The 21,935-nt window shown below is 35.9% G+C and overlaps 1 protein-coding gene across 1 annotated transcript in view; it reads left to right on the forward strand.

Moving 5' to 3' along the window:
* LOC150076225 (copine-8-like) overlaps window positions 1-21,935 on the forward strand; it is a 324,722-nt gene that overhangs the window by 29,608 nt on the left and 273,179 nt on the right. The window contains exon 2 of the mRNA XM_090387972.1: window positions 2,763-2,849. Coding sequence (XP_090244098.1) covers window positions 2,767-2,849 — 83 coding nt within the window. The 5' untranslated portion in view covers window positions 2,763-2,766. The remainder of the gene's footprint in view (window positions 1-2,762; window positions 2,850-21,935) is intronic.

Consider the following 21,935-nt stretch of genomic DNA (forward strand, 5'->3'; position numbering starts at 1 on the left):
TTAATATTAGTGGGCCTCCAGAAACTTCAGCTCACAACTTGCTGATGAACTTTTATCCAGGGGAGTCTCTCCTTCATGGTATTCCTATATTTTTTTTTTTTTGGCATAACAAGAATACAAAATACAATTTGGGATAATCTCATGATTTCTTTTCCTTCATTGGATTACTATTTTAACTCTTCTGATCCTAATGTTTGGCTCTTGCGGGTAGCACAGTTGGTACATTCGTTGTCCTCCCACCCACTGGGTGGAAAAAAGACCTAAGTTCGAATCCTGTCAATGATGTGAGGAATTTTTATGGGCCATTTTTTGCAGGGAGCTGAGTTAGTTGGTCTCAGATGAGGGTAGCATGCCCCCCTCCTTGGGAACTCAGGTTGTTTGTCTAGCACACAGTCAAATTGATCACAGAATATATGCAATTTAGAGACATAATATATGCAGTGCAATATGGCTAAAGTTGCTGATGTGCTTAAAACCCAAAAACAATGTAATGTTTGCTGAGATTTTATCAGTGAGATTATTCTTGTAGAGATGCAGGGACAGATTGGAACAGTGGGAAATTTCCCATTTGGCCAAAGTATTCAGTTGGTTTTGCCATTTTAGGACCCTGCCAGTGGGCTCCAAACAGCAAGATCAACTCTCCAAATGGGCCTCCGGGGTTGGGTATATTCATGATATAATTTTAAGTATTTTTCACCAACCGTATGTTGAAATGACCAAAATAAAACGAAAGCCAAAATTTTGATAACTTTATAATTAAACTTACAATAAATTCTCTAGAGCAAAGTTTCCGGTCCCCGCCCATACTTCTCCTTCAACCCATGCACGGTTCTAAGTACTATAGGTTTTGATACCTTTCGTGTTTGGGGTTTTCATAAAAAAAAAAAAAAAAAAATACTATTTCTGGTTCCAACACGCACGAGAACAGTGCACATGCCATCAAAGCACGTGACATGTACTGTGAACCTGCGGGTATTTAAAGTTGCACTGTAAAGTAAAAAAGCGTACTGTTGAGAAAGAAGGCGGAGCCTTCGAAAGCTTCAGATATTTTATTGCTTTTAACCTGGTATATTTTATTGTATTTATGATATTTTATTTGTTTTATATCCACTGTAAATAGTAATTTATTGTAAGTTTAATTGTAAAGTTATCAAAATTGTGGCTTTCGTTTTATTTTGTCATTTCAACATATGGTTGGTGAAAAATACTTAAAATTATATCATTCGCCTGCATTAGTGTATATGCAGGCGAATTTGCATGCTGAAGGACTGAAAATCTCCAGAGCCTTATAAAGTATTACCTTATAAAGAAGTTGAAATTCGAAATCAAAGATGACAAAGATGAATATTACATTAAAATTCTTACATTTTTTTATACATGTCATTTACATTATTAATCTTTACTATTTCTGTTGTTTTAAATTGTGTTTCTGTATTTTCTAATTTGCTTCCTGGATAGTTTACTTTTTTCCTACATATTTGCTGTCTAGGTCGCTGATCTCTTTTGATCAGTCAGGCATGCCTTTAGTTTAAAAAAATGGAGCCATCCCTCAAAACAGTTCCCTGGCTCCCTTGTAACTATCAGTCTGTATCTATTAGGGATCATCTAAACTAGAGCTTTCCAAAGTGGGTGATGTCCCTTAAGGAAGTGTTGACAAATTTTGGCATAACAACAGCATTGTTTTCTCTCTGATTTCCTTTAATTCATTTTTATCCAGTCTTTATAGAATACAATATGAATAGTTAACCATACTTCACTAAAAAGGCCTCTGTGGTCAGGAAATCTATTGCTGAGATTTTATCAGTGAGGTTATTCTTGTAGAGGTGCAGGGTCAGATTGATGCCGCCAGCTCTGACCAATTATAACTCTATAAACATAATTAAAATAAAATTACAAATAAAAATATAAAATAAATAAATAAAATACATAGAATCGACTGTAAAATATAATATAATTTAAAATACAATAGATGATATAATATATATATTGTATTAAAAAACGTTAAACCTGTATTACTATAAAAACTTTAAAATTCTATACATTAAAAGCGTTTAACTCATACTACTGTAAAACAGTTTTACAGTAGTTATGAGTTTAATATGGGTTTAACATTTTTTAATACAATATATATATTATATCATCTATTGTATTTTAAATTAAATTATATTTTACAGTCGATTCTCTGTATTTTATTTATTTATTTTATATTTTTATTTGTAATTTTTATATATTTTTTATTTGTAATTTTATTTTAATTATGTTTATAAAGTTATAATTGGTCAGAGCTGGCAGCATCAATTATGGATAGTTAACCATACTACTTAATTTAAAACAACTATTTGTTCCAATTTACTGTGGCTCTGAGGTAATCACCCAGTTTGAACCCTCTTGGTGAGTAGATCATCTTATTTATAAATAAAAGCTGTCTTATCCTTTTGCAATACTTTACTGAATTTTTCTAACCTAACCATATGCAAAAATTTCATTATATTACATTATGCTAAGGAAATCTTGAAACATGCAGGTATGGCATTAAGGTGCAATTTGGTTATAGTAGCTCTTCACCAGTAAACCTAACCTCCATTCCAACTTTAACAATGACTATGGCATTACTAAGCCTTTTGTTCAAATAAATTGCTCTTTTAAATTTTTTTTACTTTCCAGGTAAATTTTTCCAGTTTTTCCATTAAAATTTTTAAAAAATTAGGAAGGCATGCTACTTTATTTTTCAAGTTTTTAATTTTATTTGATCATTCTTATAGGAAAATGTTAGCAACTAGAGAGCAGACATTTCTTCCAGGAAGGGCTTCAGTACCTGTTTCTGAAGTGGAAATAACTGTGTCATGCAGGTAATCATTTGGGAATTTAAATATTTTGAAAATTACTTTTCATTATAGGGGAATATTTTTATAATTATTTTTCATTATTCAGTACAATTTGCTGATTCATTCTTAATAATATGATTAGAATTTATAGGGGAATATTTTTATAATTATTTTTCATTATTCAGTACAATTTGCTGATTCATTCTTAATAATATGATTGAAATTTATACTGGCACACAGTAGTTACCAGTAAAATCAAAGTAGATACTGTAACACATTATATTTGGATTTTAATGAACTTTTGATAATGGTTCCACATGACATGCTATTGTATAAACTGAAGTGAGTTGGGATTGTAGTGTAGTATTACACAAGAGGAGGGTGAAAGACAGTGGCCATTATTAAAAATTATAATGACATAAGAGGAGCAATTTTCAAATGGACTGCAAATTGAAACAAAATAAAGTGAAGTAAAGTAACAAGTGAATGGGCAGCAGTATTAACCCTTTGCAGTCTAGTATTATTTTAACTGTCTTTCCCATGCCGTCCAGCTGTAAAGTACAAACATTGACTACTAGAAATATAATGTTCAAAACTTATTTTTGGGTTTGTATGCACAAATGTGTAAAATAACACATTAAAATGTTTTAAAAATTCTTCAGGCATTTTAAATGTTAGTTATTATTTTATATATATATATATATATATATATATATATATATATATATATATATATAATTTAAAAAAAATATATATATACACTTGTGTGTAAAGAAAGTGCATCACTTAGGAATTTCACATTTCTAACCTGTTTTCGCGATGGTATGTTACATTAATGACTAGCATCACAAATAGAAATATAACTATAAACAAAGGATATTTATTAATAGTTAAGGCAAAGCTAAGTAATATTTGACATGTGCTCTCAAAATATTCCAAAATGAGTATTTGCAACCTTTATACAACAGTTTTGGTAAACACGACAATTATGGCTGAAATGTTATCAGAGGCCCCCAATTTGCTTCAGTTTATCATTTTAAATGGAAAACAGAATGAAAAGTTCACCAGGTGCAAACTAATATTTAGTTGAACCACCTCTGGCCCTGATGACAGTAGCATACTGTCGAGGCATCGACAAGATCAATATCTGAAGATAATCAATTGATAGTTCGTGGTTCCAAACACAAATTATGAAATTCACAAAGGGGCTTTGGTTTCTTTCTGGCCACTGCAGATTCCACATTATGCCAACAGTTCTCTATAGGATTCAGGTCCAGGCGATTTCCTGGCCAGCTAAGAGTTGTAATGGACTGTTCTTCCAACCATTTTTTCACCTGTAACAAATGTAAACACATTACTGTCAAACCTCTAATGCAGAAATAAAGCTAAAGTAACTACAGAAGAGCTTACTTACACTTTTTGAGAGTCATCCTGAAATATGCAGTTACTTGGCATGTTGAAATGGTCTCTAATGGTTGTCAGCAATTTGCCTTCCAATATAGCCAGGTATCCAGTGGCATTTACGGAACCTTTTATAAACTGAGGTGACCTACTCCATGATACAAAATGCACCTTCATATCATTTGGCTGGTAGGGAATCTCACTGTAGACACAATACAGTTTGGGTGGTATTCTTCACCATGTCTACGGCGAATCGTTTGTCTCCCATTGGAGCCATGCAGGTTGAATTTCTTCTCATCCGAGAAAATAACTGACTTCTGCTGCTCGGGGGAGGGGGTCTATTTGACATGCTCCTTACACCAAATTTTCATCAGGCCATTTTCATTTTTTTGTGTGAAGAGGGGGCTTCTTCTTAGGATGATGGGCTAGAAGTCCATTTTTGAAGAGGTGTCTTCTGACTGTTAATGCACTTGCTACCACTCCTGTATGTTCTTCCCATTCTCTTTTCAGCTCAGACGAAGAAGTTTTACTGTTTTTAAGGTATAAGCACTTCAAAACACCGTCCTGTTTTGGCGTAGAGACTCCTTTTTTCCTATCAGCAGAACCAGTATTCTTGAGTTTGGAAAGAAATCTACTCACTGTTGACTGATTACAAGACACTCTATAAGCAATATGACGGGAAGAACATACATTGCCACGTAAAGCAACAATAGCACTCTTTCTTTGTGGCATCAACTGCACGTAACTCGCCATCCTGACAGAAGCAAGGAATGACTGCAACTCTTGCAGAGCGTGCTTATATAGCTGAAAGTAACAGCTGATGCAATATTACATCATTACCTACACGTGTAAATCTTATCTGATGCAATCTGTAAAAAATATTTCCATATACTTATGTTATTCGGATGACAATTAAATTTTAAGGGGTGATGCACTTTCTTTGAACACCTGTGTGTGTGTGTGTGTGTGTGTGTGTGTGTGTGTGTGTGTGTGTGTGTGTGTGTGTGTGTGTGTGTGTGTGTGTGTGTGTGTGTGTGTGTGTGTGTGTGTAAGAAATAGAAATAATTGATGAAGGACACAATAAGATGGGAAAGTTATTAACAACAACGTGCCAGGCCTAATGGAAGAAGATATGAGAAGAAAAGAATGTTAAGAACCTAATAAATTAAGTGGAAATAATGGCTGAATTAATAAGCCAAATCATATTTACAAAAGCTAGAAAGGAAATGGTAATTAATGCATATTAAAAAATAGTTATAAATGAAAATGAGAATAATAATGAAAATAAATTGGTACATAGATCCGGTATTTCATCAGGCGACACACCCGATCATGTACCAAAACATTGTTTCTATACAAACCCATGCTGATGGAAGCATTAAAGAATAATATTATTGAATAATAAATGTTAGAAAAAAAAAAAAATTATTGAAACTCCAGAAACATGAGTGAGGTAGCCCCAACGCAGTGTGTATATTTTAAGTAAAACTGTTAAATTAAAAAAGTGTAACAGGCAGCAGCATAGAAATGGGAAGTAATACAAGGTATGGGGGGAAAAGGTAGTAAAAAAAGAGAGGCGAAGATAGTGAGAATAAGAAAAGAAGGAATGTCCGAATCGCCCTCATATTACACTAATAGTTCAACGGACGGAAAAAGCAGAATAGAAAGTAGAAAGACGTAAAGAGAGAGAAAAGATTTTAAAGATACTAGGCAAGCTAGATTCGTAAGTACCCAACCTCTTAGAGAGGGCCTTGGCTGTGAAGTTGTTAGTAGAAGAGGAAAATTAATACCGCTAGCCTGTCACAGCCAAGGCCCTCTCTAAGAGGTTGGTACTTATGAAACCTAGCTTGCCTAGTATCTTTAAAATCTTTTCCTTCTCTTTACGTCTTTCTACTTTCTATTCTGCTTTTTCCGTCCGTTGAACTATTAGTGTAATACGAGGGCGATTCGGACATTCCTTCTTTTCTTATTCTCGCTATCTTCGCCTCTCTTTTTTTACTACCTTTTCCCCCCATACCTTGTATTACTTCCCATTTCTATGCTGCTGCCTGTTACACTTTTTTAATTTAACAGTTTTACTTAAAATATACACACTGCATTGGGGCTACCTCACTCATGTTTCTGGAGTTTCAATAATTTTTTCTTTTTTTTTTCTAACATTTATTATTCAATAATATTATTCTTTAATGCTACCTCCATCAGCATGGGTTTGTATAGAATCACAGTGTTTTGGTTCATGATCGGGTGTAGTCCCCTGATGAAATACCTGATCTATGTACCAATCTATTTTCATTATTATTCTCATTTTCATTTATAACTATTTTTTAATATGCATTAATTACCATTTCCTTTCTAGCTTTTGTAAATATGATTTGGCTTATTAATTCAGCCATTATTTCCACTTAATTTATTAGGTTCTTAACATTCTTTTCTTCTCATATCTTCTTCCATTAGGCCTGGCACGTTGTTGTTAATAACTTTCCCATCTTATTGTGTCCTTTATCAATTATTTCTATTTCTTATTTTATAGTTGTATCCTGTTCTGTAGCCATGCGTGTCCAGGTACATCTAATTTTTTCTTTTCTTTTCTTTTCCTTTTTTCGTTTTCCTTTTTTTACCTGTTTTATATACTATATATATATATATATATATATAGAGAGAGAGAGAGATTAGATAAGTGTATGAGTAGGGGTACTGACCTGTCAGGTATAGTTACAATGAAAAAAATTAAAAAGTGCCTGAAAAATAAAAGCAGATTACATAAAATGAAATATATAAATGGTACTGAATGCTATAGATCCTAAGATTTTAATTATGTCATCAAGGGCTGGCAGCCAAAACCAAAGGAAATACAGCAAGAAGTAAGGCTTCTGTTTCTGTTATATACGTTTTGATATATACATAGCAGACATATACATCATAGCCGACCCGACAGATACCAAAAAGAAAAGGAATAAAAAACTAAACAAATATAATAATAAATAAAAGTAAAATGCAAAATTAAGCTGAAATTAATACCAATTAAATAAAATTTTGGGCTAAGGTAAGGAAACCACGCAAAAGTTCGATGAAATTTACTGATAAAAGTACTTTGCCGTAACGGCATTTGTATTGTTGCTCGCTCGGTAAACAGACAATGGGTGTTATTAGTCTGGAGTAAAAGTTGAATCCCATGGGGAGCTTGAATCCGTCCCAAAGTTGTTGTTGTTATTTGGTTTTTAGGAGCATTAGCAACTAAGGCCATATTGCTCCGGGACATGTGGTGGTCATTCCCTGACCTTTCTGCATCCTCTGTATTTGGTGGTGAAGGGCTCGAACCCTGGTCTAATCAAGAAACGTGTGCTACGCACTGCTGCTCCTTCCCACCTGGCTACAGAGGTGCCCCGTCCCAAAGTGGAGGGGGATTAACCTGACCTTTTTTCTTTAGAATCACTAATTGAATTGACTAATTGAATCACAAACAGAGTCATATTGGAAGTTCTGGCGTCGTAAAAAATGTTCGTAACGTAGTTTCACCGGTAAACTTTTTCGAAGTTTGCTGTGCTTCTTGTGCGGGTTTCCTTTGCCTTTTTTATTTTTTTTTTTATTTTCTTAATAAACAATTTATCCACTAGTCCACTAGTGATTCTTAAGAAAAAAGGGTCAGGTTACCCCCTCCACTTCGGGAGGGTTTCAATCTCCTATGGAATTCAATTTCTACTCCTGACCAATAACACCCACTGTATATTTACTGAGAAAGCAACAATACAAATGCTGTTACAGCAAAGTACTTTTACCTGTAAATTTCATCGAACATTTGTGTACTTCTCGTGCAGGCATTCTTTACCTTCGCCAAATTTTGAAGTTTTTTCAACTTTTAAAGACTATTGATAAAAATTATTAAACATTTTTTACCGTTTTGTCCTTATCTCCTACACTAGGAATTTTTTGCATTTTTTACAAACTTTTTGGAGACTATACATAAAAATTATTTCACGTTTTTTACCAGCATTTTCTCCGTATCTCCAAATTTTAGGTTGGTACTCACCATTTTTTGGCACCTTGTCTTTGGTATTGGTTTTGGAATATTATTGATTATATTATTATTATGGTTCAGTTTGCTTTTTTATTGTATTTTTGTTTTTGATTTTTATTATTATTCATGTCCTTATGTTTACATGATTTTTATGGATTTTCAACTTAAAAATACCATACTACATGGGCAGAGTAGCATAAACCTGACCCTGGGGGCTTATGCTCTGTATCGCTCCTCAACACATTTCTCAAGCTTACAACATTCATATGTAACACATACCACACAGAGCAAAACAGCATCCACTGCTTCTAGCCTGAATTGTTGTGTTGGGGTTACAGCCTCCAATTCTGATCATCCTCACTCCTATTTAAATTTTAACAAATATTCAAACAAGTTCTGTCTTACATGCCCATACATGCATCCATAGCATGTTTCTAACAGTACTGATGAACCTATATTCTGCAAATGCAGCAATGTGGTTTACCTTCTTACCTGCCTAACCTGTAACATGAAGTATGAAACACAATTATCTCCCCTGTGTGATATCTCAAGGTAGTGGAGAACAAAAAGTTGATATGTTAATATGGGATTACTGCTACCCATATGCAGTACCTTGCATTTGTCAATGTTTAACTTGAACTGCCATTTTTCAGCCCGTCTGCCTAATTTTTCTAGAGCTTGTTGCTGTAGCTTACCTTGATACTGTCATTAACCATCCAACCTCTGTATCATCTGCAAATTTAAACATTAAGCCTAATATGAGTTCTGCTTTCATCGGTATCTTTAATGAATATAGAATACAACAACAGACCAGCACCGAACCCTGTCAGACTTTGTTAATAGCAGTAATTCAAGGAGGGTAGCGTTTATTGACTCTTTATCATTTCCCACCGAACCATCCCCTTATCCATAACAGTAACTTGCCCTTAATGATACATTGCTCCAATTTGTACAGCAATCTTTTATGTGGAACATTGTCAAAAGCTTTTCTAAAATCTAAGTATGTGTTGTCAAATTATTTTTTTTGCATCCATTTGCTTTGTTACTGCAGCATAAATGCATTCCTATCTAGATGGTTTGGCATTACTTAATTTAACCAGTGACCAATAATTTTCCATGGCACAGAAGTCAAGCTAACATGTCTGTACTAATGTCACATTTTGGTCCCCCTTTTGTGAATTGGTGATACCTTTGCATATCTCCAATGAAGAGGGACCTCCATTGTATCCAAAGTTTCCTGTTAGTGTTTGAAAAAATTGTGGCATCCACTTCATTAAACAATTCCTCATGTGTGAATATAGATGTAAAATACCTATTCAGGTTGTCAGCAACCTGAACAGGAACATCCACAGTTAAACCATTGATATCAATTGGACCAGTGTGATCCATTTTCTTCCTTGTAGTGTTTACATAAGTAAAAGGTTTTTGCTGCTTTTCTTTATATTCTTTGCCAGAGACTTCATATAGGTGCCTCCGTAGGCAGATGGGAAGGAGCAGCAGTGCGTAGCACACGCTTCTTGATTAGATTGGGGTTCGAGCCTGTCACCACCAAATACGGAGGATGCGGAAAGGTCAGGGAATGACCACTGCATATCCCGGAGCAATATGGCCTTAGTTGCTAATGCTCCTAAAAACCAAACAACAACAACTTCATATAATTTACTTTAGCTTGCCTAACTTCCTTTGTGACTTGATTACAGACTACTTTTTATCAAACATAGGCTTCTGTGTTGCCTGATAATTTATATGCATCCTATATATTTTCCTTCTCTGCCACAAGTTTCATCAGATCATCTGACATCCATTTAGGTCTAGGTCTTGAACAGTATTTCTTAGTTGGTATGAAAAGCCTAGTAGCTTCCAGTATTAATTCCTTCAATGCTTCCCATTTAGAATTTGCTGTTGGTAACATCATCACTTGATCCCACTGCATAGAATTTAAAAATTGTTTGAGACCACTATAGTCATCATCATCACAAAAGAAAAGGTCCTTTTTACCCTTAACAGTAGTTATTTTTAAGGGAGGGCTTTTGCCTTTTCAGATTTTTAATGAATGAAGAATTGCTGCTGATAATCAGATCAAGGGTATTGCTTCCTCTTGTGCCATGCTAACAAGCTGCTATAGAAAACAGTGATCCAATAAATCCACGAAGGTTGTGTGTGTGTGAGTGAGTGTTTTTAATATGATGGATGTGCTTGTTTGTTAGCACAAAGTTTATCAAATCTAGGTGTCATTGAGGAGAGTGCTACTCATAGCTCTTTTTCTACTACTAAACGGGCTCGATATTTGGATTTCATTGCAGCTAATGCAGAAAATCCCATTTTGCATAAATATGATGTTACGAATGGCAGCAATACTTGCATTGCTTTGCTTGACAAAGTATTATATTCTTCACTTCGATTCAACCAAAATTGAACTAGGGTTTCACTCTGAAATTTTTGTTTCAATGAAGTATCGCATGATAATTCTATCAATTTTTCCTTTTCAATAGTTGTCAATCCAAGTTCATCATCTTGTTCATCGACAAATGGATTCTGTATCCACACGAACTTTGTAAAATCAAGATCTTCGAAATAATGTGAAAAGTGCATTAGCAAACCAACCAAGTGTTCAGTAAATAGATTTTTGTTTGCTTCAATATTAACTCTGACACAGAAATCATTTAAAAGCAGAAACATGTCGAACTTATTTTTTTGTAAATTTGATTTCCATATCTCCAATATTTTTATGAATGCTTTCACTTTGTCTTTTTGAATCAGTGAATGCATTTGTGGTCCTTGCATTGATTTATTCAAAACACTCAATTTTCCAAAAATTTCAACCAAATAGGCATGTTTAACAATAAAGTTATCATTCCTAAATAAATTTGCCTCTTCATTATGATTTTCATCAAGAAAAATTGCAATCTCTTCTTTGAGTTCAAACACCCTTTGAATCACTTTTGCACAAGATAGCCAGTGCACTTCGCAATAGTATAGAAGTGAGGTATAATTAGCTTCCATATCTTCACACAGCTTTGCAAACAATCTAACTTTTAAAGGACTGTTTTTTATGTAGTTTATAACTTTCATAACTTTTGTAAAAATGTTGTTAAGTTCCTCGCCCATATTTTTTGATACAAGAGCTGCTCTGTGAAGCATGCAGTGCGTCCAGATAACTTTGGGTGCTTTCTTTTTAACTAATGCTTGAAGACCTGCCTTGTGTCCTGACATTGACTGTGCTCCGCCAGTACAGAGTCCAATGCAGTTATTTCACTTTATGTTGTTCTCATCAAAAAAAGTGTCAATTATATTAAAAATTTCATTGGACGTGGCCTTTCCTGGAATGGGGTTGCAAAATAATATATCTTCCATTATATTAGTTTCTGCAACATATCGAACATATGCAATTAAATGAGCATCTTTAGTTATATCAGTTGCCTCATTTACTTGCATGGCAAATTTCGAAGTACGCAGTCGAGAAACTAACTGATCGCAAAGATCTTCAGATATATCATTGATTCTTCTGCCAACTGTATTATCAGCAAGCGGTATTTGTTGCAACTGTTTCACATATGATTCGCCGAATGTTATTTTAACCATATCAATAGCTGCTGGTAAAACTAGAGTGTTTCTCCTATTATGTGTGGTTCTTTACATTTTGCGATTCTGTAAGAAACTTGGTATGATGCTAGCAATGCATTTGATGGAACAGAAACTATTTATTTATTTTTTTTGAACGTTTGCTTTTGTTTATTAAACTCATCTAATTTTCTTTGAAAAAATTCTATGGGCTTTCCAACGTATTCAGAGTGCATAGTTTTAAGGTACCGTTTTAATTTGCCTGGTCTCATACTATCTGCAGCCAAAACTTTCGTACAAAACAAACACATTGGTGTTTCCAAGCCGTCTATAAAGAAGCACTGCAGGATCATCTAGACAAGACTTCAGTTATAGCTCGGTTTTTCCTTAACAAAACACAGCATGGTTTTGTTAAGGGAAAGTCTTGCCTGACCAACTTGATTGGATACTATGATGCAGTCACAAAAGAACTGGATGCAGGGAATAACTTTGATATTATATACTTGGATCTTAGAAAGGCTTTTGATACTGTTGCACATGGAAGACTGCTACACAAATTGGAGCAGTGTGACATTGGAGGCAAATTTCTGCTATGGATAAAGGGGTGGTTGAGGGGGAGAAGACAGAGAGTGGTAATCAATGGACACTGCTCATCGTGGACTAATGTTATTAGTGGAGTCCCTCAGGGCTCAGTGTTGGGTCCATTATTGTTTTCTGTATTTATAAATGATATTGATGATGGTATATCAAGCTTAATGTCCAAGTTTGCAGATGATACAAAGGTTGGCAGGGTTGTCAAGGACACTACTGACACTATGCTGCTGCAACAGGATCTGGAAAGGTTGAGCAGATGGGCTGAGAGGTGGCAAATGAAGTTTAACATTGACAAATGTAAAGTACTACACATGGGAAAAAGCAACCCCAGAGCAACGTATCAACTCTGTGGTACTACACTGACAGTGGTAGAGAATGAAAGGGACTTGGGGGTGATTGTGCAGGCAGATATGAAGTTCTCTGAGCAGTGCTGACGGTCTGCAAGAGTAACTCATGGTGTCTTGTCAATGATATACAGGAATTTTTCTAGCAGGGGTAAGGAGGTGATTATTCCCTTTTATAAGGCACTGGTCAGGCCACACCTTGAGTACTGTATACAGGTCTGGAGGCCTCATTTCAAGAAGGATGTAGAGCTGCTGGAACGAGTACAGAGAAGGGCAACAAGATTAGTGAATGTTACGAAGAAAGGCTTAAGTTTTGCAAATTACAGTGTCTGGAGACTAGGCACTGGCGAGGTGATCTGATAGAGGTGTATAAAGCCTTGAATGGTTTGAGCATGCTCAATGCCGATGGGATTCTTCCTCTTGCTCAGAATAATCACCTGAGAGGGCATAAATTCAAATTGAGGTAAGGCAGATGTAGGATAGATGTGCGGAAATTTGCCTTTAGCCAGCAGGTAGTTAGTTGGTGGAACAGACTTCTATCCATTGTTGTGGAAGTTGATAGCCTAAATAAATTTAAGGCTCAGCTGGACAGGTATTTCGAACGAATGGAGGGGTGAAATGAGAGTGGGTTTTTTTTTTTTTTTTTTTGGCTGATGCTGCATAAGCTTGCTTTCTTGCATCATGTGCCTATGCTAATAATAACACTTGTGAATCCTAATGATAAATAGGATGAATCGTATTTTCTTGTCTTGGGAGTTCTACCTCCTTGTTCCCCGTTGCTTGTATTCCCACTACCTTTACTTGTATCAGCATCAGTATATTCATTATTAGTGGATTTTCTCTTGTAACCAGTCAAAAATTTATCCATTCGTCTAAAAATATTAGGATTAAATTTATATTCTTAAAAAATACAATTTCTAAATTACTATTGATTATTATCAGTAAGTAATCATGCCAAAAACAATAAAAAACACAATTGCACACCGCTGAAACCATATTTTCAACCATGCAGCTAATGCTATACTATGCAATTTACCTATATATGTCATACATAGTACGCACTAAATTATATATATTACATTACATCATATCAATCATAATTCATCAATCCATTTCAGCAAAATATAATATTTTTTTTCCAAATAAATGTTTATATATTGAAGTTAGAGTGAAATAGGTGGTGGTAAATGCTTTAAGAAATAGGTTATAAAATTTAATGTTATGTTATGAAAGTTTATTTATATGTATATATTTTTTTATTTATATATGTTATGTTATGAAAATTACATTTCTGTTAAACTTTTTGGGCCTCCTTTTGCACTAGTCCACACCTCCCAGTTTGGAAATTGCTAATCTAGAACATGAGGTGGTTAGCCGCAATTTGAAAGCTCTGCCCCAATTTTGAAAATCTCCAATTGCCTGTCACCAGTTGAACTAAAGTGCATCCAAGCGCGGGAGAATAAAATGCGAGCAGTGCTATGCAAATGACCAGGGGCGTGCACAGACTCATAATTGGTAATTGGCCTGCACACATTGGCTTCCTAAAAACGGAAGTTACTAAACACGAATTCACACGTTGGACTAACACATCCAAAAAAGGAAGAGTATTATCGACCTCTAGTTCAATCGTAAACTGAATGACGGGTGACAGGGTTTGAGATGTTGCAGCAATTGAGATTCCGATCCCAGGGGACAATTGCAAAGATATCGTTAACATAACGACACCAGAGAGTGCTAGGAATAGGTAAAGTCAATAAAATATGACTCAAGTTCCTCCATGGCGATATTGGCCAAGATAGGACTAACTGGGGCACCGATAGCTGTGCCCTGAATTTGGCAAAACAGAGAGTCATTGAACATGCTCACGCCCCTGTTAAACACAGATTGAGAGCGGTACAAATATCATCTGTAGAGAGCGAGGTTCTGTCTCCCAATGTGGTATCCCTGCTCAAAAGACGTCTCGCACAGGCAATAGCCTGTTGTACAGGAACAGAAGTGAACAGAGAAACCACATAAAAGGAGACCATAACCTCGCTCTCAGAAATAGTAAAATCTTTAATAATATGCAGAAAATGGGTACTGCTGTAAACAGTTTCCCAACAAGGGGTGCTAATAACTTGGCAACATATTTAGAAAATTTATACGTAGGTGTATGACAACAAGAAACAATGGGCTGTAAAGGAATATCAGGTTTATGGATCTTTAGAAGTCCATAAAACTCTAGGGGTCAACAACCTGTTGCATGAAGCTTCCAGCGGACGTTCTTGGTAATCTTATTAGCTGAAAACCAAGAATGCACAAGTTTATCAATTTTGGATTTTATTTAATTAGTTTATTTAAATAAACTAATTAAATAAAATTAGTTTATTTAATGTTAGAATTAAATTAATAAATCAAGTTTATTAATTTAATTCTTCTCCAACACTTTCATAGGGGAGGTCTTGCATAGTTTCATAAACCTCCCGAACCTGTAATGGAACGAGAGCTTTACGAGTATACTCAGACTTGTCCAGGAAACAGTTCGCCGCCTCTTATCTGCAGGCAAGATTACAATAGTGCCGTCTTTGTACAAAGAAGAAAGAGCTTCCTGTTGACGTTGTCTGAGGTTATTAGTGATAGGCTGCTTTTATCTTATATTATCTCTGTTTTATCTTATGTATATATATCATTTATTTATTTTAACCAGTTAGTCGGTCGTCGTAAGAAACTTGGATGATATGCAGCCCGACACACAAGGCCTGTTTTCTAATAAATTTAAATTATAGAGGAAGAGGTTCAGACTAGATTGTAGGAAGTTTTCTTTTAGTCAGCGAGTCGTTGATTGCTGGAACAAGTTGCCTTCACAGTTAGTTGAGCCTGACAGTTTGAATAAATTCAAAGGTCAATTGGATGGTTATCTTTGTGAGGAGGGAAGCAAATAGCAAAACCTTGCACTGTATGGCTATTACCATTACTATAGTACCATTACATTCCTTTTATTATTAAATCCACTTTCTCTCTCCCAATCAACACTAACCCTTCTCAAAAAATAACTCTCAGTTTAACTGTAATCAATTTACTTGAAGTATTTTACTGTCTTCATTAATTTAGCAATATCCTTTTAAGTGTAGTAGCACACTTGCTAAGTTACTCTGGGGTTATTCTTACCATATACAGTACCTTGCATTTGTTGAGGTTGAGGTCTGGAGACTTGGCACCTGCGAGGTGATCTGATTGAGGTGTATAAAGCCTTGAATGGTTTGAGCATGTCCAGTGCTGATGGGATTCTTCCTCTTGCTCAGAATAATCGCCCGAGAGGGCATAAATTCAAATTGAGGAAAGACAGTTGTAGGATAGATGTGCAGAAGTTTGTCTTTAGCCAACGGGTGGTTGATTGCTGGAACAAACTTCCATCTGTTGTTGTAGAAGTTGATAGCTTAAACAGATTCAAGGCAGAACTTGATAAACATTTGGAGAAGTGGATGGGTGAAATGAGAGGGGGGGGGTGTGTGTGTGTGTGTTTGTGGTTTTTTTTTTTTTTGGCTGATGCTATATAAGCTTGCTTTCTTGCGTCATGTGCCCTTGCTAATGCTAATGCTAACTTCAACTGCCACTCTGCCCTTCGACCCAATTTTCCTAGATCTTGTTGCAGTAGTTCACCTTGATGACTCTTTAACCACCATGCCAAACTTCGTATCATCTGCAAACTTAGGTACTAAGTTTGCTTTTTTTCACTCCTTGGCTGAGTTAGTCTATCTCAGGCACAGATAGCTGCTTTGCTGGACGAAAAACTGGAGGTTTTCATCCAGCAAAGAAGGCAAATCAACTAGAGAACACAAGCAGCTTACAGACACAATACACATTGGTGGTTGAAAGGCAATTTCCAGGTTATATACCCTAATATAATTAGTGGTGTTTTTTTTTTTTTTTTTTTTGTTGATGCAGCCAAAAACTAGGACACTGAAACCTGGGAAACCCCACTAATAATAGTCAGTGAAGAGCAGTTGATAACTACCCTCTCTCTCCTTCCACTTAACCATTCCTTTATCCATAACAGTTATTGCTTTTAATGCCACACTGGTCCAGTTTGTACAGCAGTCAAACAGCTTCTGTACAAATAGCAATTGGCTGATGCTAAATAAGCTTGCTTTCTTGCATTATATGCCTCTACTAATGCTAATATGATATCAGAATGATTTTTTGCATCCAGTTCCTTGGTCATTGCATCATAGTAACCTATCAGATTGGTTAGACAAGACTGCTCTTTAACAAATCCATGCTGTTATTGCAGTATAATTCCATACCTGTCCAGATGGTCCTGCATTACTTCTTTAACCAATAATTCCATTATTTTCCCTGGAACAGATGTTGAGCTAACAAATGTCTAATTACTCATGTCACCTTTTGATCTCCCTTTATAAACTGGGGATATATTCATACATCTCCAGTCCATAGGGGCCCCTTTGAATCCAAGGATGCTCCAGTAATTATGGCTAAGAGTTTGCTTACCTCATTTGTTGCCTCCATTATTATAATCGGATAGATTCATTCACCACAGGAGGCTTTTTTATGTCCATATTCAACAATTTCTCCTCCACTTTGTTTTTATTTATCACAGTCATTTAGCTCCTCGTAAGAGTTTGATAAACTTCTGGGATCCCCTTCACAAAAGAATTCCTCATGTCTTTAACGTAGATGCAAAATTATTCAGTTTGTCAGCAAGCTTAGCAGGGCCATCAACAGTTAACCCGTTGATATCAAGTTGCCCAAGTAATTTAACCCCTTCCTTCTTCTATGCTTATATTAATATAAGCATAGAAGTCTTTGCTGCTTTTTTTGGAATTCTATGCCAGAGACTTCCTTAACTTGCCTAACCTCCTTTATGACTCGATTACAGACTAATTTATTTACTGTAGGCTTCTGTATCACCTGATAATTTATATGCATCCCATGCACTTTTCTCTGCCACGTGTCCCAATAGTTTATCTGACATTTATTTAGGTCTAAGCCTTGAACAGTATTTCTTTGTTGGGGTGAAAAACCTACTAGCTTCTTTGATTACTTCCCTGAATGCTTTCTGTTTAGAATTTGCTATTGGTAACATCATCAGTTGGTGATCCCACTGCACAGAAATTAAAAACTCTCTGAGACCATCGTAGTCACATAGTAATTGAAGGAAGTCCGAGTAGTGTGTATGCAGGGGGTATTGACAATGCCACATTATGTTAAAAAGCTGGGTTACCGTGTGTACGCCATATCCAAAAATTTCATTACTTCATATAGCATGTCCTCGCCATCTTTTCTTACTTCTGACTACACCATGAATTGTCAAAATAATAGAGCAAACTTATTTGTGAAAAAGATCTAATCCTCCTGGTACATTTCATAACTACACATGGTTTCAGTTCTAATCTCAGTGATGTCCATTTCCATTTTGTCTGCTAAACCCTATGTACTTTTCTAACACAATACCTGTTATCAGTTGATTCAACCACTGCTCATCTCAGTTGTCTGCATTAGCATTAGTAGAGGCATATGATGCAAGAAAGCAAGCTTACACAGAATCAGCCAAAAAAAAACTTCCCATTTCACTCATCCATTCGTTCCAAAGTTTGTCCACTTCTTCCTTGGATTTATTTAAGCTATCAACTTCCACAACAACAGATGGAAGTTTGTTCCAGCAATCAACTACCCGCTGGCTAAAGGCAAACTTCCTCACACCTATTCTGCAATTGTGTTTCCTCAGTTTGAATCTATGCTCCCTCAGGTTTGTACTCTGAGCAAGAGGAAGAATCCCATCAGCATTGAGCTTGCTCAATCTATTCAAGGCCTTACACCTCAATCAGATCACCTCGCAGGTGCCTAGTCTCCAGACACTGCAATTTGCGGAACTTAAGCCTTTCTTCATAAGAGTACCCTTTGTTTCCTTCACCAGTCTTGTTGCCCTTCTCTGTACTCATTCTAGTAACTGTACCTCATTCCTAAAATGAGGCTTCCAGACCTGTATGCACTCAAGATGTGGCCTGACCATTGTCTTATATAAGGGGATCTTGTATACGACAATGACACAATACCTGTTATCGGTTGATTCAACCACTGCTCATCTCAGTTGTCTGAATTAGCATTAGTAAAGTCATATGATGCAAGAATGCAAGCTTACACAGAGTCAGCCAAAAATAAAAAATATATGAAAATAAAAACTTCTGATTTCACCTATCCATTCTTTCTAAAAGTTTGTCCACTTCTTCCTTGGATTTATTTAAGCTATCAACTGGCTGATTCTGTATAAGCTTGCTTTCTTGCATCATATGCCTCTACTAATGCTAACACTAATTCGAACAACTGAGATGAGCGTGGTTGAATCAACTGATAACAGGTATTGTGTCAGAAAAGTACATAGGGTTAGGCAGACAAAATCACTTCCTTATCCCTTCTTGCAAAATTCCTGTATATCATTGAGGGGAGCCCATGACATGAGCCCTGTGGCAGCCTGTCTGCACTGCTCAAAGTACTGCATATGGGTACTGCATATACCCATATGCAGTACTTTGCATTTGTCAATGTTAAACTTCAGTTGCTACTTCTCAGCCCATCTGTCCAAATTTTCCAGCTCTTGTTGCAGCAGCATACTGTCATTACTGTTATTAACAACCCTGCCAGCCTTTGTATCATTTGCAAACTTGGACATTAAGCCTGGTATACCTTCACCAATATCATTGATAAATATACAAAACAACAATGGGTCCAACACTGAACCCCGAGGGACACCACTAATAACATTAGTCCACGTAGAGCAGTATCCATTGATTACCATTCTGTCTTCTTCCACTCAACCATCCTCTTATCCATTGTAGCAACTTACCCTTAATACCATACTGCTCCAATTTGTGCAGTAGACTTCCATGTGCAACAGTATCAAAAGCTTTCCTGAAATCCAAGTATATGATATCAAAATTATTTTTTGCATCCAGTTCCTTTGTGACTATATCATAGTATCCAATAAAGTTGGTCAGACAAGACTTTCCCTTAACAAACCTATGCTGTGCCTGAATTATTATTGCTGTCTTGTCTAGATGATCCTGCAATGCTTCTTTAATCAGTGACTCCATTATTTTCTTCAGAGCAGAAGTCAAACTAACAGGTCTGTAATTACTTGTGTTACCCTTTGATTCCCCTTTATAAATTGGAGATACATTTGCACATCTCCAGTCCATGGAGGAGACTTCACCTGAGTCCAAGGATGCTCTCATTATTATGGCTGTGGGTTTACTTACTTCCTTTGCCACCTTCTTTAATATAACTTGATAGATCCCATCTACCCCAGGTGACAAAGAAAATAATTTAACTCCCTTTTAGAGTTTGATAAATATCTGGCCCTCTCCTCCTTGAATAACTCCTCATGTGTGAATGTAGATGCAAAATACTCATTTAGTTTGGAACTATCTGAGAATGATATCAATCAAACCATTGATATCAAGTGGACCAATCTGATTGATCCCCTTCCTTTTAGAGTTTATATAAGTAAAGAAGTCTTTGCATTCTTTTCTAAAGATTTTTCATAATCTGCCTTCACTTCCCTAACTTCTTTTGTGACTTGATTACAGACTAGGTTGTATCTAGCATAGGCTTCTGTGTCGCCTGATAATTTATATGCATCCCATGTATTTTTCTTCTCTGCCATAAGTCTCATTAGTTTATATGACATCCATTTGGGCCTAAACCTAGAGCAGTATTTCTTAGTTGGAATAAAATGCCTAGTAGCTTCCAAAATTACTTCCTTGAATTCTTTCCCACTTAGAATTTTCTGTTGGTGACATTATCAGTTAGTCCCACTGTATAGAACTTAAAAAAATCTTTGAGACCACTGTAGTCACCTTTTATGAAAGCAAAAATCCTTCCCTTTACCCGTGATAGTAGTTATATCTTTAAGTAAATCCCACATCAGTACACTGTGATCATGGCCTCCTAGTGGTTCCTTTATCTGTAAATTCTTAATGCATGAATAATTACTGCTGTTAATCAGATCAAGAGTGTTACTCCCTCTTGTTGCCTTTCTAACATGCTGCTGGAGAAAACAATCATACAATAAATCCACAAAAGCCTTGCTAGGGTGCAAGTGACCAACCCACAGGTTCCAGTCTATATCTGGGAAATTAAAATTCCCCATTATAAGACACTCTGATTTACTGGCCCACTATTTCTCTGTATAATTGTTGATTGTATTATCAGAGTCATTAGGCCTATAACAAACTCCTACCCTCATTTTTTCTTTCGCAGTGCTTATGTAACACCAAACTGACTCACATTGCACTGTCCATCTATGTAAACTGGATGCACTTCCTTAAATTTAATGCATTTCTTAACTAACAGCATAACCCCCCCTTCCTATCCTGTCTATCCTTGCTGTGTGTGTACACATTGTACTCCCCAAATTCCAATTCTTCATCCGTTATATCTGGGTGACACCACATCTGATATCCCAACAGTATCTGCCTTGGATGCCTTAACCAGCACTTCAAATGCATCAAATTTATTTACTGTACTCCTAGCATGGGTGTACATGCAAGTATACATGAACCTGTTCTTACTCTTAGTTACCTGGACACAGCCCATATATTTACTTGTTTCATGATTCCCAGTAGTTTCTGAAATCCCCAACAACTTGCTTTCCGAGCTGCTGCTCATTCCAATGCAAGAATCGTTTCCACCTCTGCCTGCAGCTACTGTTAATCTATTAGTCTGTGAATCTCCTGTATGATTGCTTTATGATTATTTGTATGATTGCTTTATTATTATTTGTATGATTGCTTTATTATTCTTTGTATGATTCTTTTCTCTTCAGAGGTTGTTCTTTTCTCTTCAAAGGTGGTGATCCATTCTGATATTTTCTGTGAGAGACAGTAATTTGGAATTTCCCTTTTTCAATCTTCTCTGGCTTAAAATCTCTCTTCCCCATTCTGTCAAATTCATTTGTTGCATCTATTGTTCTTCCAACTCCACTAATCACTTGGAACTCTTTCACTTCCTCTCTTTAAAACTTGACCATCTCCAGTCCAACCTTCCTAACAGAAAGTAATTTTCTTTGGTGATTTTAATTCACAACTCCAGCTGGCTTCAGTTTTCTAGTCACATGGACCCAGCTGGTCAAGATGCTGAGAGTTTTTTGCAATTACTAATGACCTTGCATGATGAACAATCAACTATGAAGAATCTTTT

This window comes from Mastigoproctus giganteus, chromosome 13, assembly GCF_048544385.1.
Source record: "Mastigoproctus giganteus isolate SK-2022 chromosome 13, ASM4854438v1, whole genome shotgun sequence".
NCBI lineage: Eukaryota > Metazoa > Arthropoda > Arachnida > Uropygi > Thelyphonidae > Mastigoproctus > Mastigoproctus giganteus.